Source organism: Acinonyx jubatus, chromosome D4 (genome assembly GCF_027475565.1).
Source record: "Acinonyx jubatus isolate Ajub_Pintada_27869175 chromosome D4, VMU_Ajub_asm_v1.0, whole genome shotgun sequence".
Lineage (NCBI taxonomy): Eukaryota > Metazoa > Chordata > Mammalia > Carnivora > Felidae > Acinonyx > Acinonyx jubatus.
The window spans coordinates 90,046,019-90,064,079 of NC_069391.1; the positions used below are offsets into that span (position 1 = coordinate 90,046,019).

At 61.0% G+C, this 18,061-nt stretch overlaps 1 protein-coding gene across 8 annotated transcripts in view; it reads left to right on the forward strand.

Annotated features, from left to right (window-relative positions):
* SEMA4D (semaphorin 4D) overlaps positions 1–18,061 on the forward strand; it is a 92,267-nt gene that overhangs the window by 47,460 nt on the left and 26,746 nt on the right. For 4 of the 8 annotated variants that reach the window (XM_027041200.2, XM_027041204.2, XM_053205364.1 and 1 more), the window contains exon 2: positions 17,158–17,506. In XM_027041200.2, the coding sequence (XP_026897001.2) occupies positions 17,407–17,506 (100 nt within the window). In that variant the 5' untranslated portion in view covers positions 17,158–17,406. Of the gene's footprint in view, positions 1–661; positions 933–7,601; positions 8,371–17,157; positions 17,507–18,061 lie in introns of those variants that run through there. The other 4 variants (XM_027041202.2, XM_053205365.1, XM_027041201.2 and 1 more) reach the window with 4 other exon arrangements.

The following is an 18,061-nucleotide window of genomic DNA, read 5'->3' on the forward strand; positions in this document are numbered from 1 at the left end:
CTCAAGAACCCCGAGATCATGACCTGAGCTGAAGTCAGGCGCTTAACTGACCGAGCCACCCAGGTGCCCCCTCAGACCGTCCTTTATGACGCACCTGCTGTGCCCCTAATTTGAAGCACGTTTAAGATATTGGCGAGAAGCTGGATTTAAAAGTGCCCAGTTAGGCCAGGTGTGTTTCCTAACTCAGGTCAGGGTCTCCTGCATAGGAGGGGCGTTCGCTCTCCGGCCCTGGGGAGTCCTAAGGTGGTGCTGGGGACAGTCTGGGGGCAAACGCCAGGTTTCAGGCTCTGAGTCCACTGCTGGCTGCTGGCATGACCTCCGGAAGTGTCCAGGGCTTGGTTTTCTTATGAAACAGGGATGGCGATGAGGACAGTGGTCCCTGGTTCATCGGTGTGAATGGAAGAGCCCCAGAAACAGTCGGCACGTCCCTGGTGTCATTCGGTGACCTGACCAGCTCTTTTTCCCACCCGAGGAGGCTCGTGCTGGGAAGATGGGGAGGTCCGGCCCCCAGCTCTGTCTCCTTGGCATCTCACAGGCTGAGGGTAAAGGCACCGGGAGGGTGGGGGGCGGCTGCCTCCTGCGGAAGCTCGGGGGGCGGGGGTGTGGGGAGGCGAGGACGGGGGCTGCCTCCCCGCCGGGGCCTGGTGGTCAGGGGCCTGGTGGGTGGATGTGCTGTGTGCTCTGCGGGCCTCTCCCCGCCCCTCCCCCACACACAGCGCATCAGCTTCCGGGCCCAGAGCTTCCGGGACTAGAGGGTCCTTGAGGGACCCGGAGGCAGGTGGGGCGGGGCCACGACAGCCCCTGGGGAAGCCGCAGGCTGCTGACCAGGCCCAAAGACCAGAGGAGCCGTCTGCTTTTCCCGGTCGCCCCAGGGCCAGCCCGGCTGGGGTCTGGTTCTCTCTCCAGGGGTGCCCAGCACCCTGTGCCTGGAGGTAGGGCTGGACACGCTGCGGGGTCCCTGTACAGGTGGAGGGCTGGGCGGGGGGCCGGGGGCTGTCTCAGTTTCCCCCCCCCACCCCCCCGTCTGGAGCGAAGCTCGGGGTTCTCTTGCACCTGCTCGCGTTTGAGCCCTGTTGGGAGCCGTGCCTGGTGCCCGGCCGAGGTCCGCCTCCCTCTCTGCTGCCCAGCGGCTCCCCCGGGGCGGCCCTGCCTGCACTCGGTCTTCGGTGGGCAGTTGCAGGCCTGGCCCACGTCCCTTGCTGTGTCCGGCACGCAAGGCTGCGCAGGTGTCCTCGCAGGGGCGTGACTGGGAGGCACTGAGCGTGAGCCCAGAGGGACTCCCGGGGAGCAGTGGTGGCGCCTTTGTGTCTCGACCGCGTCCGTGTGTATGTGGTCACGGGGAGGGAGAAGCACCCGGGTGAGGCCTGGCAGCGGGTGCTACAGCCAGGAGGGGCCGTTCACGAAGGGGGACACGGCCGCGTTAGTCCGTGGTCAGCCCCCAGGCGTCCCCAAGTCCACAGGGCCTCAGCCCTCCCCCCAAGGGGCCCTGCACAGGCCGACCTGGTCCCACGGGCCAGGCCCCCGTGCCCTCCACCCTGTACCTGGTGTGAGGACGGCGGGCTGGACGCAGGCTCTCCAGCAGAGTCTTCCTGGGCGGTGGCCGTCAGGGACCCGCGAGGCCCGAGCCGCAGCGCTCACGGCCCCGCGTGTCCCCGGGGCCCACCCCTGGCCGGTCCGCATGTATGCTGGGAAATAGGTACCGCACTCGCAGAGAGGGTGCCCAGGGCCGGGAGTGGGGGGCCCCGTGGGCAGCACGGCCAGCTGGCTAGGCTCCAGGTCCAGTTCTGCAGGAAATGGGGCCTCAGGCCAAGGCCCCCCCAGTCGCCAGGCCCGTAGACGTGCACGCGCACACACACACACACACACACACACCACTTCCTGAGTCCCTGGCAGAAAGCAGGAGAGCAGCGTGGAGGGTCACATTTCCTCAGCCCTCACCAGCCCACGTGTCTCACCAACAAGGGGCCCAAAAGATGGGAAACAGAGGCCTCTCCTCGGGCTGGTGCTGTTCTGGACCCACGTTTGGGGTCCCCTCTGTTGTGTCCCCGAGTCCCTACCCCTGGATGAGGGTGCCCAGCCTGCGTGGCCCTGCTAAGGGGCCACCACAAGCGGGAGGCGACCGGTCGGGGCCAAGACCGTCCTCCAGGGATGCCCCGGCGGGGCCATAGTGAGTGGGTGGGGGGGCAGCCCCATTTATCCTGGTGTGAGAATGTTCTAGAGGCTCTTCTAGATTTTTCCGTTGATTTTGGTTCCCGTGGATCATGCCTCTGTGCTGCTGGCTCCTGCCTGCTCCCTGGCACTGGTCCCGGGGGGGAGGGGGAGGGGAAGGCGCCTCCACGGGTCGGTGGGTCGATGAGAAACCATGAAGGCCAGGTCACCTCTCAGCTGGGGTTGTCCCACCTGGAGCTGATGCGTGACGGTGACACAGCTTTGGCTACATTTCCCTGTCTCGTGCGTTCTGAAGCACCTGGGAGGTGACACGGGGCTCAGAAAGGGGACACCCCGCCTGCCACGGGGGTCCATGCCGTGGGAAGGACTGTGGGGCCAGGCTCCAGGGCACGTGATGGGGGATGGGACCGGGGTCCAGCGAGCCTGACCCGGGATAGGAGGGGTAGACAGACCTCCTTCCTGTGTGGAGGCCGCAGAGTGGATTCCTGGAATCTGGGGTCTGGGCTTCACTTGACCTTCAGCAGAGGTCCCTCGCAGGTGCCTTCCTGCCATCTGGAGGGACGCGGGCACTCGATGTTTCCAGCGTTTCCAGTACTGTTGTCTCAGCTGCCCCCCCTGCATCATTTGATGTGGCCCTCTCCTATCCCTGACACTGAAGCTGGGCCTGGAAACATCTGGAAGCTGAGAAGAACCACAAGGGAGGGTCGATCGGAGGAGTGAAGCGGGCCCAGCATGGGGGCTCCTAGTGCTCCCCTCGAAGGTCACTCCGTGGTCATGCTTCCACTGGGGTGTGCGTCTGCTGGTTGCTCGGAAAATAGAAGTATGGTGGAGAGTCTGGGTGTAGACCGTACGCGGGTGGCCGGATGGTGGGCGTCTGGGCGGCCGTGGAGAGGCCAGGACCATCCCAGGCGCCCACAGTAGTTGTGTCCTTCTCCTCGGGCTGGGGGAGTGGCAGTTGCCTCGTCTCGTTCCGTGTGCCAGTCCACCTGCCCACAGTGGCCGCGTGACCCACCGTCGCTGGGGTGTGGGTGGGTGTGGTTTGAATATGGGTCGGAAGAGGCGGTCATGAGCTTTGCTGCAGGGCGCTCGGTCAGCTGCGTCCAGGGACCCGGCTGGCATTTCCGGGGGTCCCTTTGAGGGGTGTAGAATATGGTGGGTCGGAGCAAAATGTTTGTGTGTGGAGCGTGTGCCCAAAATAGCGCAGAGAGTTCGGCGTGGCGGCCCCGCGTGATGGCGCGGTGATGTTCCTCGTGTCCTGCCTGGAGGGCGGCCCCGGGGCCTTCCTGGCGCGTTTGCCGGCGCGTGTGCGGTCCCTGACGGGTTTTCCCGAGCAGAGAGCGGAGTCCGCGTCCCGGAGGGCGGCCAGGTGCACGGACAGGGCCTCGTCCTGGCTCAGCCTCTGTCGACGTGAGCTGGATGGCGGCCTGCGGTCCAGCTGGCCTGGCTCCGCAGCCCCGCTGTGTATTTTTGAGGAGTCGCTAAACATGAAGGCGAAGAGAGTGGCACTTTGTGGTTTTTTAGACCTAAAAAAGAAATCCCCGCCTGGACCTGGGCTTGTCTGGGCTCCAGGGCCCATCCCTCCCGCTGTGGTTGGGAAGAGAGACGTCTTGGCGGTTCTGCAGCTGGACTGAGGCCCACACGAGGGGCAGGAGCAGTCTGGTCCCCCGGAAAAACTGTGCGCACTCCCCGTGTGGACACCTTGTGGGGGGCTTGAGCACCTCGCGGACCGGACGCCGCCCCGGGTGGCCCAGGGTGCAGTCCTGAGCCAGCCCCGGATCACGGACGGTTTCGGGCAGATTGTGCGACACCTTCACTCCCTGGCAAGTGGCAAAGAGAAGGAGCCACCATTTCTGGAGGACCCGCTATGGGGTTGGGAGACCCGTCATCTCTGCCCTGAGCTCCTGGAGACGTGGAGCCAGAATGTGCTTCCGTAGAGCGTGGCTTCCATCCCTGCCTGCTGAGCCGTGGTCCACCCTGTCCCCGGGGCGATGGGCAGTTCCAGATCTGGGGACCTGCTGACCAGGCCTGCGGACGATTGCAGGACGTGGGAGGGAGGGAGGCAGTCCCAGCTCTGCCGGAGGCTCGAGACTCATACCTGCCTTTGTGAGTCTGTCTCTCCTCCTGGACAAGGGGGCCTAAAACCTGTCCCCTCAGGGCTCTGAGGAACTGGGGGCAGCAGGGGACACACGGCTGGTACCCCTGCGGGTGGTGTGGCAGGGCTGTGGCCTTCTGTTGCTGACTGAGGCCCAGACTGAGGGTTCCTTCAGAGGTCCAGCGTTTATGGTCAGACATGTGTGCACTTCAGGGCGTTGGATACGGATAATGTGGGCAGCCTTCTGTCTTACAGCCATAAATGCCTGTGGGGGGGCTGGGGGAGCAGCTGGGGGTGGCGGAGAAGCTACGGGAGTTGCTCGGGGACTGGAGGGTCAGTGACCTGTTCTAGTCCCCACAGCTGGGAGGTGGCATCCCTGGGCCTGGACGGGCAGGCTGGCCGGAAGCCTGAATCTCCCCCGCTGCCTCTCCTGTTCTGGGAGAATAATCACCGACGGGATGAGACATCTGATTGGCTTGAAAGAAGTATAAAATAGATGTCAGCTCTGTTTTATAGCAGAGAACATATGCCTTTTCGAAAAGAGCCCAACTCAGGGAAAAGCTTAGCAGAGTGGAGCGAAAGTAAGTTCTGGGGATTATGCGCGATGTTTCCCCTAGAGGGAAGCAGGCCTGTCAGGGCGATGCGTGTGTGCTCTGAGCCTGTTTGCTGCCCCCACTATTAAGGGACACAGCCTTAGGACCATCTTGCGGCTTCCCCTCTGTGGCACCTGGACCTCTAGAGAGTTAGCCTTTGGGTTCTGGGTGGAAGAGCTTCTGGGTTGAGTTTTGCTGGTGGTTAAAATCACTTTTAAAAGGAGGGTTTATTTTTTAATGTTTATCATTTTTATTTTAGTTTCCGAGAGACAGAGACAGACAGAGTGCTAGTTGGGGAGGGGCAGAGAGAGAGGGAGACACAGAATCCAAAGCAGGCTCCAGGCTCCGAGCTGCCAGCACGGAGCCCAACGCGGGGCTTGAACCCAGGAACCATGAGATCATGACCTGAGCCGAAGTTGGATGCTTAACCGACTGAGCCACCTAGGTGCCCCTAAAAATGAGTTTTAAGGGGTGCCTGGGTGTCTCAGTCAGTAGAGCATGCAACTCTTGACCTCAGGGTCGTGAGTTTGAGCCCCATGTTGGGCTCAGAGCCAACTTAAAAAAAAAATGAATTTTAAGTGGGAAATTGGCAAAGATGTGAATATCGAACAATTATCCTGTTTAATTATGGAACATCGAACAGCCATCAAAGGATGCTCTGGATGCCCACAGGATGCTGCCACACAGGAAACCCCAGAGAGCAAGGCCCAGTTCACTCCGAGACCCTGCACTCCCCTCCAGCCAGCCCGCAGGGAACACCTCTCCCACCCCTGCGCCCTGAGCTGGGATTCACCTGCACCCACGGACACGGCATCGCTTTCCTCTGTGTCAGAGTCCCTTAGGAGCAGGAGGTGCCAACAAATGTCAGATCCACCAGAAGGAATGTAAGGTCGGTCTGCCGTTCTTGAAAACTTGGGTTTTGATGAAATCCACTTAGTAAACTTCAAAGAGGGAACCACATTTTAATAGCGTATGGCGTCGTGATTCAACATGTGCTCACCATGACGAGTGTCCCCATCTGCTCACCACACAGCGTTGTTACAGTATCACTGGAGATATTCCGTAGGCCATGCTTTTCAGCCCCGAGACCCACTTCTGTTACAACTGGAAGTTTGGACCTCTTCGTCCCCATCACCGGTGCCACCCACCCACCTTCCCTCTGAGGCCCACCGGTTTGTCCTCTGTGTTTAAGAGTCTGGTTTCTTGTTTCTGGTCTGGTGCTCAGGTACCACTTGTAAGTGAAATGTAGCATCTGCCTTTCTCTGGCTTACTTCGCTCAGCATCGTACTCTCCAGCTCCATAAACGTCTCCAACGGCGACGCACCAGGGTGCCCTTAGCCACTCTATTCTTCTTAGCAGCCGCATAGTATCGCGTCCTGCGGATGAGACGATTTACACCCAAGTAGTTCAGGCACACACAGTACACGTGTGCATACTCTGTTTCCAGAGCTTTCCTATTCTGTAGTCTCCTCCTTGGCATCTCGCGTGCGTGGGGTGTATCCACCTGAATGCCCGGGGGGAAGGCTGCTGGCTCAGGAGTCCTTGGCGTGTGTTGCCCAGTGCGTGTGGACGCGGCACGTACAGCCAGCCTGTCTCAAGCCGCCCTTCTCAGAAGTGGGGAATAGCCTCTGGCTTTAATGGACAAACTCACAGTAAGGGGAAGGATAAGGGACTTTCGGAAGGCGAAGTCACATTTGCAGGACACAGGCCACATGCATGCGACACCCCGCTTCGCCTCTGCTCCGTACTGTGGTCGGAGCGCTCGTTGGACAGCGGCCACCAGGGCTTGGGCGTTGGGGCTCCCACACCCACCTGCACCATTGGGAGGGGGTGTCGGGGGGCAGAAAAGGCCAAGTTTCTCCCTAGTGAGAGGGAAACATTTCTGCGACTTCTGATTAATTTCGTTCCTATATCTTGCAAAAAAAGGCCTGCTGAATTCTTTTTATGTGCCTCCCGAGACGTTATGCGTAGTCGAAGGAGATGCATAGTGAAAACAATACGATGTGTGCTTGCGTGAGGACGGTCTCTTGCATTCTTCAGGATGGCGGTACCTAATTATAGCTTGTGGGTCCTTCTGTCAAGAAATAAAGAACAGGCGTGGTGAGGAGAACCAGGGCCCAGGCCTGGCCGTTGACTGGGCCGGAAGCGTCTATTTTTACACAGGAACCGCAGCGTCGAAGCTCCTTGGCGGATGCTGTGTCCTCGAGCGAGAGAGAGGACGTTTAAGAACACGGACATACACACAGGTGCCCAAACCTGCCGTGGTTGTTCGACGCCGTGAAATTAGGGTGAACACCACGCACGCTTGTCCACCCGCAGAGTGCGCCCCCTGGGCTTGTATTTATGGAAAGGACGCAGGCTTATTGAATTTCTAGCAGGGAGGAGTTTCTCAGTTTTAAAATTCTTGGCATTCATCTTGTTTATCTAAACTCGCAGCTTACGTGTGATCCGCTTTCTTTGTCCCCGTGAGTGTTTTGGGGGCGTGTCCAGGTGGCCACTGTGCCCCGCCTGCCTGTGCAAACCGGTGAAGCCAGCACCCTGGGGTCTCATTTGCTCGGGGTTCACAAGACGTGTCAGCAGCGAGGGGCCCCAGGGGACCCTGGACGTTGTGTGTTATAGACGGGCGTGTGGGAGCCAGGTACAGGCGTGTCTCTGTGCCGTGGGCGGGACTGGTCCCACTCGGGGCGGGGGGTGGGCGCGTGGGAGGGACGGGGCATTGGCCGCTTCAAGGGAACGCCTCCCACTTCACAGTCTGTCTCCAGAGAAACGGCTGTACCAGCTCTTCAAGCACAAGAAAACCTAAGCTATTCCAACCACGAGAAGGTGCTAGCATCTGACTGTGAGGTTTACAAACCGTGCTGGGTCTTGCAGTCATAGAGGGGTTCCTGCGTGGATTTCCTCTACACCTTGGCGCATCCTGTGCCGTGACTTGCTGGGCTGCCCTTCTGATTCTCTGTGACAGTTTGTCATGTTCCTGGACTCCGGCTCCCCAGCCTGAGGGCTCCACCCCGGCTGCTGGGTTTCGGGGAGGGGGAGTTCTAGATACATTTCTGAAGTTAATAGCTGATACTTTTTTGGCTAATGGTTAACCATGACTGTGGGTCATGCTCAGTTGCCTTATTCTGCAGGTCAGTGGTTGGGGACCGGCCGGCTTGCACTTCCTTTATGGGCGAGCGGTCGCACACTTACCCCCTTCCCGTTTGCACAAGTGCAGGAATGCCACGCCCATCCTGGGTCAGAGCCAGCTGCCTAGAGGTTAAAAAGAATTGCAAGAGTTTCTTTCCAGTTCCTCTCCAGAGGTGATGCTGGGCTCACGTGCACGGGGAATTGAAGTGTTTCAACTTTCTCCTTTCCCGTCATTTTCTGGGCTAAGATTTCTGAAGACTCCGTCCTAGAAAGGATTGAGGGACGTTTCCAGAGGCACAAGATACAGGTAAAATCGCTTCGTTTCTACACCTGTATCCCAGCCTAGCAAAGCTGACACCTCGTAGAAGCTCCGGTGGGATCCAGCAGAAGGTGGGTCCCAGTTCCGGGTGCGCTCTCGGGGGCAAAGATCGGGGTACGGCCCGTCTTGCCACAGCCCACCCTGACCCCCGCCTGCCCTGTGTTTCTTTTTTGGCTCTCTCCGGGCCGCCAGCCCCTGGAGGCACTGAAAAGCTCCATTTTCTCTTCCGGGGGTGCAGGTGGGTTGTCGGTGAGGTCCAAGGAGAAAGGAAGGTTCCGTATGCCACGCGTCCCTCGCTGGGGACTATTTTGTGATTAATCTTCATTTCAACCATGTGTTTCCAGTTTTAGGGGAAAGAGAAAAACCAGCTTGGTTTAAAAACAGAAGGAAAGCCCCTATCTCCCTTCCTCCTTTTACGTGACTTCTGTTTGGTGGCCGGCCTGACAAGGCTGTGTCGCTCTGGCCTGGGTCTGCCCCGCGGCACTGTCACAAGGACCCGCTTCACCGGTTTGCTGGGGCAGTTTTGGTGAACACAGCTTTACCTCTAGGAGTACTCAGCCCTTTGTGTGTTTATTGCCTGGTCATACACACACGTGGTTTTTTTAATTGTTTTTAATGTTTATTCATTTTTGAGAGAGGCAGAGCAAGCGTGAGCAGAGGAGGAGCAGAGAGAGAGAGACACAGAATCCAAAGCAGGCTCCAGGCTCCAGGCTGTCAGCATAGGGCCCAACGCAGGGCTCGAACTCATGAACTGTGAGATCATGACCTGAGCCGAAGTCGGATGCTCAACCGACTGAGTCACCCAGGTGCCCCCACATAGGTGTTTTTACTTACACCTGCCCTATCGGGCTGGGGCGCTGCTCTGCTAGGCTCCTGTGCCCTCGCTGCGCCCCAGGGCTGCCCGAGTCCCTGGGAGGTAGGAGTGTGCTCCGTGGGCAGGAAACTGAGGCTCGCCCTTGGTAACCCCCACCCTGCCCTCACCAGCACCTGCTAGCCCCCAGCCATCTTTTAAATTTCTCTCCGCCTCGTTGCAGTCTGTGGGTATTTTATTCTTAATTTTTTTTAACTTTTATTTAATTTTGAGAGACAGAGACAGAGCACGAGCATGGGAAGGACAGAGAGGCAGAGAGAGAGACACACACACACAATCCAAAGCAGACTCCAGGCTCCAAGCTGTCAGCACAGAGCCTGACGTGGGGCTCGAACCCATGAGCCGTGAGATCAGGAGCCGAAGTCGGACACTTAACCGACTGAGCCCCGCACGCGCCCCTGTGGGTATTTTATTTTCATTTACGTTTCCGTATTAGGGAGTTAAGCATGCTGGGGCTCATTCGGAGGTGGGACGGTTTTGTAAGCTGGGAAAGAAGGACACAAGTAGGTTCCAGTTAGGGCAGTGCTGTTCCAGTGTTTTTCCTAACTGCCTCTCACGCCTCCACCCGTGTCCGTGGCACTGCAAATGACCTGCCGGTGTCAGTGCTGTCCTCTGGCACTCTGGAAGCCCGTCTGGGGGTGACGTCTGGGGCTGAGACCCGTGGCACCGGCAGCCCTGTTGAGACGGCCGGGAGGCACATACTCCACGGGGCGGGCCAGCCACTTCCCAGGGCGGCCCCACTGTCCCTCACGAGCCAGCGTCCGGCCTGGTATGCCCAGCGGCCGCCCCGGAAGGAGCCGCCGGGAAAAGTCAGGCCAGTGGAGGAGAGCGGTTTATTGTCCCCAGAGCTGAGCTGGGGCCAGGGACGTCTGCAGGAGCCACACACCTCCCAGGAGGAGACGTGTTGTCTACGGCCGCATGCGGAGGGTCTGGTGATGTCGTGCGGGTGGCCTGGCCTCTCTGCTGGGGCAGTCCCCGCCGCCCCTCTGCAGGCCCCCCGCCCATCTCTGCACCTGCCGGCCCTCCGACGGGTGGGCTGGTTGGTAAGTCCACGGCCCCACTGCCGTCCGTCTGCTCCCGGAGGCCCGTGCTTGGCACCCGCGTGGCCGGGTTCAGGCGAGGGAACGAGGGTCGAGGCGTGTCGGGACGCCCCCGTGGCTTGTCTCTGCGAGGAGGTAGAGGGTGAGCAGGCGTCCGGCCGTCCCGCCAGGTGGGGCCAGTGGGACCCGGCTCCAGGGCTGAGCACACGCCTCGCGGTGGGGCTGGGTCATCGTCGCAGGGCTTGTTGTAAGTTCTGGGGAAACGGTGAACTGTTCTGCACGGGACTGAAGAGCTTCTGCGACCCGCCCTGAGTCTTGACGGGACAGGGCCAGTTTTGCAAGGTGGTAACATCGGCCCCACAGCCAGGGGTGGTGCAAGGTTGCTGGGGGGTGGGGGGGGAGCCGGCCTGGGGGCAGGCGAGGAGGGGCGGGGTTGGGGCGTCATTCAGGGAAAAGCACGGCGAGTGTGGAGTGGGAGGTCAGTCTGGGGGCAAGGACAGACATGGGGGTGTGGGCCAGCCTGGGGGAAGGGATGGGGTGGGGGGGTCAGCCTGGGGGTGGAGATGGGGGGGTCAGCCCGGGGGCAGACACGGGGGCTGTGGGCCAGCCTGGGGGCAGGGATGGGGGTGGGGATGGGAACTGGGACTGAGGGGGTCAGCCTGGGGGCGGGCAAGGGGGTGGAGAAGGGCCTGGGGTCACAGGGTCGGGGGTCAGCGTGGGGGCAGGTGAGAAGGCTGATCCCAGCTGGGAAGGGAAGGTGTGGGCAGGTGCGTGTCCTGGGCTGCGGGGTTTTCAGGGAGAGTGACTTCGCCGGCCCTGCCTGGGCAGACCCGAAACGGGTCCTGAGACACTACCCTCAGTTCAGGCTAGTCAGTGCGCTTTCAGAGTTGCTTCACCCCTGCTGCTGATGGTAGCCCCGCCCTCCGTGGGGGAGGAGCGGTGTCCCCTGTGTGACCCACCCCTGTTGCCAGAGACGGTTGGTCCCCTGGTGTCTGTCTCACAGGTCCCCAGCTCGCGGTCGCCGATCACATCTGGGAACCCCAGATCGGAATTTTTATGGTGTGGCAGAGTGCACGCACACCTCACGTGCGTGTACACACACACGTGTACGTATACGTGCACACGAACATATGCACACATGTGGGTATGTGTATACGTGAATGCACACAGGTGCACATACACGTGCGGGTGTGCGCGGGTGCATTGCACACAGGTGTGTGGCTCACACATGCGTGTGCGCACACAAACGTGCATCATATGCACATAGATCCGTGCACGCACACACCCACACATTGCACGTGTGTGCACACACACGTGCAGACGCGTGCACGCTTGCGGGAACCAGACCTCACCCTTGCTGGTCTGCGGTTTTCTCTGCTGTGGGCCCCTGACTTGTTTCAGGGCCAGTCAGGAGTGGGACAGGCGCGCGGACGGCCTGAGTGAGGCTCTCAGTTCCATTCTCCTGACGTTAGAAGGGGCCGTGCACTCCTCGTGAACCAGCACAGTTACGTGTAGGTAATGGGAGCAACGTCGCGGAACTCTGTCCCCCTGATGGGCTCCTGCCTCAGTGTCCCTCATCCCCACGGGGGACGGGAAATCACAGCCCTGACACCCGGCTCCCAGAGAGATGCCTCTGCTTCTCAGAAGCGCCCAGGAGAGCCACCACGATGGCACTTTATCCAGGTGTTTCCGTCCTGATGCCTAGGCTGTGATTCTTACCGCCTCCCGGGTTCCCGCGGCGGCACACGGTGGCGTTGTGTCCGGGTGCGCGTGGTGCGCGCCCTGCTTAACGGTGCTTGAGTCCCGCTGAACAACGCGCGCTTGCTGAGAAGGAAAACGTCGAGCCCTTCCGATGTCATAAAGCAGACCGTGCAGCCCCCGCCCCCCCCCCAGGGAGGGCATCGGGGTGGTGGGGGCCCTCTTACCTTCAGCTGTTGGTGTGGATTTTTTAAAGCCCATTCTGGAAGGAGAGGCAGCGTCCGGCTGAGGCCATCGGGAAGCCCGCTGGCGCTGCAGCACCGGGAGCTTGCTCACGCCCTCCCGCGCGTCGGCGGGGTGGCCCGGGGTGGCCGGGAGCAAGCGGCCGCCGCGCCCCTGGATGGCAGTATCTGGGTGGGTCCAAGTTACAGGGCAGTTAAGAAAAATGCTTCCTCTTCTCACACTGACCAGCGTGAGCAGCCCGCGCAAGCAGCGTGCGCTCCTGCTGGCAGGAGTGGCCCTGGGGCCAGTGTCACTGTGGGGGAGGCCCGGCCACCAGGGTCAACGAAAGAATGTTCTGGAAGAAGGGCAGCTTGTGCCCAGGCTGGGGGCACCTGTGGGGTGGAGCACGGGATGGGACACCGGACTGCCGTGGAAGCGAGGGTGGGGTTCTCTGCCTCCCCGCCCCCTCTAGAGTCCCCTGAAGGATTTGCTCCAGCTTCACCTGCACCCTCCGGGCCTCTGGCCCCGCACCCTTAGCACCCGCTCTGCACCACACGGGGTGTCCTGCTCGGAGTCATTCTTCCTTCTCGGGAAGGGACATGCGAAGCGGCTCCCTTGTTTTGCTGGAGCGCATCCCTCAGTAGCTTTCTGAGGAAGGGCGTCAGCGAGGTAAGAGGCTTGGGACACGTTTCTGCGTACGCTCAGCTCACGGGTCGATAACTGGGTTCGGGACAGGATTCTCGGTGAGAAGCTTCCTCCTCTGGGATTCTTGAAGCATCCGCCGCCTCCTGGCCGTCAGGGTGGCTCCCGAGAGGTCATTGTGGAAGCTCCCGGGACCCCCTCTGTCTCCGAGGGTCTCCGATGCCGGCACAGTGCGCCGGGTGCGGTGGCCTTCATTCATTCATCGTGCTGCTGGGGACTTTCGTCCTGTAAACACGTGTCTTCCTGTTCTGGACACTCTCTTCTTCTCTGTCGGCTAATCCCTGTGTCTCTGCTTCCCTCTGGAACATCCGCGAGCTAGGCGTGGGCCTCCGGACTCCAGGATCCAGCTCCCTTCTCTTTTCTCCCCCGGTTTTTATCTGGGTCACATTGTGCACCTTTTAGGAAATCTGAATTTTATCTTCCTGATGTTCAACTGGACATTTTGTGTCTTTAACCAAAATTTTAAGTTCTAAATTCACTTTCATTTGCTCAGATTCTTGGTGGTCTCCTGTCACAGGGTCTGGCCACGGCTCTCCTTTGTCCACAGAGTCCCTTAAATACCAGCCGCGGTATGCGAGCACTGGCGGTGGGCGCAGACCTTATCAGAACCGCACCACACAGACTTTGATGCACGGTATCGCAAACAAAGAACTTGCCGTTCCCCGGTGCACGTTCCTGTTGCCTGTGCTATTACCCATCAGTGCCGTGCTCTTGAAGCCACAAGCCTCCCGTGTCCGTGTGGCGGGAGGGCCGTGTGCTGGTGGCCACCGCGCATCCGTCCTGTCTCTGTGTTCGGTGACTTTGTACTGGGAGCACAGAGGCGCCATTTACGCCCCAGAGATGGGCACGTGCTGCGAAGCCGGCTCCGCACCCCTGCCCCTTGTCCCCAATTGCCGGCACACCGCTGACGATGTTCCCGTGTCCTCTTTCCAGTTCCCAAGCTCTGTGGGATTTTCATGGGCTGACGTGCTGTCCCCATGTTTGCCCTTACGGTTTCTGTCCCTTAGATGCCACTTGATTGGGCTTGAGAGGAGACTGAGATGAAGCTCTGAGTGTGGGTGCCGTGTTGCACAGGGATTCTGCCATCCCCTGCGTCTGGGTTCTTAGCCTGGCTGCGGTGTGCGTCCTGGGATGTCCCAGGCCAGTGACTTCTCTCGGGGACCTGAGTGGGAAGTCACTGTGTTGTTGGGCCCTTGCAAACATTTCTGCCAACAGAGCGGGGGAGGGGGGTAATGAAACGTGCCCCCGGACCTCGAGTCTGCCACCAGAAGGTGCTGTGGGCTGTGGACACGCTTGCCCAAAACCTCACACCTGCACCTCTTGTGATCAGGAAGCGCCCCTGCGCTGGTGTGTGTTTTGGCTTTTAATGGACTCTGTTTTCCTGAGCACTTTTAGAGCCCCAACGAAACTGAGCAGAAGGTACGCAGAGTTCCCTCACACCCCGTCCTCACACACACACACGGCCTCCCTGGGTCAGCAAGGATCCTCCAACCCCAGCACTTACCCCTCCTCCCCTCCTGCCTGCCCTGCAGCCCCCGGTCTCACCACGACCCTGGTGTGGAGCATTCCCGGAAACCCTCACCCGAGCGGGAGCTCAGAGTTACAGAGGCTCTGGGAGCCACTGCCGGGGACCGATCAGCCACACGGGGAGAACGTCTTCTCGGGTAAATGAGACTGTGCCGTGGGCTTTACACGCATGATCTCTGGAGCAGACGCATTTGGGAATGTTGTGAATGGTGCTGACAGGTTGCAGATGGGCCCGTTCAGTGTGTCCAGCTGTGGCCTGGACAGAAAGGTGGAGGGAACGTGAGACGCAGAAGCTGTAAGGGAGGTGAACCATAGCTCCCCACTCAGGTTGAATCCGAGAGAGAGAGAGACGTTTTGTGTGGGAAAGTGACATGCTCTGATTTACATTAAAAACCTTACTGTGGCCACTGCCGCTGTTTCATAAACGTAGTAGAAGGACGTTTGGAATTAATCGGACTGCTGGTAACAAAAACCTGCAAAACAGTAACTTAGAGATTATTTGCTTACTAACAAGGGAGGTAGGCAGAAGAAAGCAGGTGTGAGGTCTCCAGTATGTTGTGAGGTCCCCAGTGGATTTCCACTCGGCTGGTTTCAGAATGAGACCCTTATCTTCATGTTCACAAGGTGGCTGCCAGAGCTCCAGCCATCACATTTGGGCTCCAGGCACCAAACAGAGGAAAAAACGAAAGAGAAAAACCGCAAACACTAGCTGAGTCAGCCTTCTTCAAGAGCCTTCCTGGAATTCCTACCTAATAGCTTCTGTTCACATGTCTTTGGCCAGAATGCCCCAGGGGAAGCTGGGAGATGAGGCTAGCTGGCCACATTGCCGTCCCGGGTACAGTCAGGGTTCTGTTCGTAAGAGCGAAGGGACGCGGGTGCTGGGACAAGCGGGTGGTTGTCTGCAGCACGCGGCAAGGATGGAAGCGGGCGAAGGCCTGGGCAGCCGCGCAGAGGTCCGGCTGGGGGTGGGTGTTGCTTAGATCGCATCGTGATAGGGGTGGCCCTGGGGGCGGGGAGCCAGGGGGCGCCCGGGGCTCCTGAGCTGCCAGCAGCATCCGCACGGACCGCTGCTCCCCCGGGGCCTTGTGGGATTTCTGCAGGGGTGTTGAGCGCTCACCGGACACTGAGGTTGCGCCACAAGCGGGTCACGTTGGGGACGCGGCACAGTCGAGTCCCCCCCTGGCCTGGGCTTCCGGAGCCGCCTCCTTCCCCTCCCGAGGGCGGGAGGGCGTGGTCCCCAGCCCCGGTGAGCGCGTGCCGAGCCGCGGGGAGCCGGCTCCGTGGGCCACAGCCTCCTTCCCTCCCCGCGTGGGCTTCCTGGCGCATCTTGGGTTGCGCTCAGAGGCGGCCCCGCCGTGCCGCGGATCCCCGGCGCGGGGCTTGGCTTTCAGACCGGCGCCCGTCCCTGTAAGTCGTTTTATTGGCACGCAGACACCCTCCCCCGTTCACGCAGCGGCTGGCGCTGCTCTTGCACCACCGCGTGGCCCTGAGAGCCGGGACAGAGACCGCGGGACCCAAGACCCCCCAAAATAATGCCCCCCCGGCCCCCGCCCAGGAGGTGCCCGTCCCTGCAGAGAACGGGCTCCTTGCCTTCAGGGGCTGATGGTGGCCTCAGGCTGAGGGCAGACACTGGGTGGATGGGGCCCGCTGGGCGCGCCTTCTGCGGGAACAGGAGGTACGGAGCGGGTCCTCCCCCCCCAGGGAAGGCGGGCGAGCAGCTGAGGCCTGGCTGTGCCCGGTGTCAGCCCTCTCGCAGAGTCCCCCCAGGGGGCAGGAGCTCAGGAGCCCTCCCCTCCCCGCCGTCAGTCCTTCCCTTACCAAGTGGGGTGGGGCTGTCGCAGCACCCCATGCACGCGAGTGAGAAATAGACGAAGTTAAAATAGAGAAGACCCCCGTCAAGTCCAGAGTGATGCTGAGGACAAGCCGTGCTGGGCTTGAAGGCTCAGACAAGGATTCCAGGGGCAGGATGAGGGAGGAGCCCCGGAGGGCTTCCTGGAGGCAGTGGCTTGCCTAGGTGAAGAGAAAATGAAAACTTCTCCCAAGACTTTCTTGGGAGGTTTGGTTCGGCCTGAAGTGTCAGGGAGCAGCAGGGGCTGGTACAGCAGGTTGCAGGGGCCCCGGGGAGGCTGAGCAGGAGAGGACTGTCGTGGGGGTGCGGAGGTGCGGGCTGCCCCTTGTATGTCCCGGGGGGGTGGTGCCATCAGGGGGCTGAGGGGAGGGCTCCGGAGAGGGGCCCAGGGCTCCGTTGGACTGGGAGACCTGCGGGTGGAAGGAGGAGAAGGAGGTGAGTCGTCCCGCACGGCAAGGTCACGTGTGCGCGTGCATGTGTGTGTGGTGTGTGTGTGTGTGTGCAAACACGCCCACGGCTCAGCCTCCGTGCGGCTCTCTGGTCTTTCGCCCTGGCTGACCTCGACGAGGTTTACGGGAGCTGGGAAGCCAGGGTCTTAGAGGGAGAGCGTTCCCTGGTTCCACAAATTTCCATCACGTCACCAGCTGGCCGCGCAGGGAGGAAGCTGGGCGGCCAGGCGGGCAGTGGCCCGGTCTGGGTCCCCGCGTCTGTCCCACGCTCTGCAGGCCCGAGGGGCGGGAAGCTCTGACCTCCTGGAGCCCCGGCCGCGCCCCAGGTGGCTGGGGGACGCGGTGTCAGTGTGGTCAGTGCGGGGCTGCCCCCGGGAGCCCCGTGGCAGCCCCACCACCCCCGCTCCTGCGCAGACAGAGCAGGGGGCAGGTCGAGGAATGGAAAGCTGGTGTTAGCACACGCCTCCTGAGCCGTAACCTTTCTTCTCACTTGCTTCCAGAATTTCTCCGTGAGGCCGGAAAGAAGCACACCGTGTAAGAACCGGCTGGCCTTCAACATTGGCGGTGGTGACCTTGCCCGGCGCCCAGGAGATGCGGGTCCTCGGGGCGCGTCCCGCCCAGCGTCTCCGGGCTGTGCTGTGGGTCACAGCTCCTAGGCTCTGAGCAGCGTCTGCCGTGACGCCCACCGTGGCCCCCCCGCCCACGAGCGTTTGCTGCCAGAGCCCCCTCTGCTGCGCCCACCCGTGAGGATGTGTGTCCCCGTCGGGGGGCTGCTGGCCACCCTGGCCACGGCGCTCGGGGTGGTGGTGGCGTTTGCTCCCGCCCCCAGGATCACCTGGGAGCACAGAGGTAAGGGCCCCCCTGCTCTTGGGGTTGACAGGTGGGCGCCCTTGGGTAGGTGGGTGCACGGCCGCGAGGGGGGAGGTGCCTGGGTCACGGGGAGCACGTGGGGGCTTGCTCAGGGCCTGCTGGCCGGGTTTCTAAATCGGGCCCCTGGAGAGGACGCGTCTCTCCCTCGCGCCTGACGGCCGAGCACAACCACACTGAACGGCCTGTTTTTAGGACATTTAACCTGTGTGGCTGAGCTTCCGGCCGGTTGCTTTCATTTGCCCACGGTTCGTTTCTGATGTATTTCCCCTCCCGGGGGCTGTGTCTTGAGACCCCTGGCTGCTCGCAGGGGCTGCCGAGTGGTCTCGAGCACAACCCCAGGCAGCGCGTGCCGGGAGGGCCTTCGTCCGCGTGCATCCGTGCCGGCACGGGGAGGTCAGGAGAGCAGAGAGCGTGAGCCCCAGTGACACATGGAAACCCAGGTTCAAGGCGCACCCAGGGGCGCCTGGGGGGCTCAGTCGGTTAAGCGTCGGACTCTTGATTTTGGCTCAGCTCACGGTTCGCGCGTTCAAGCCC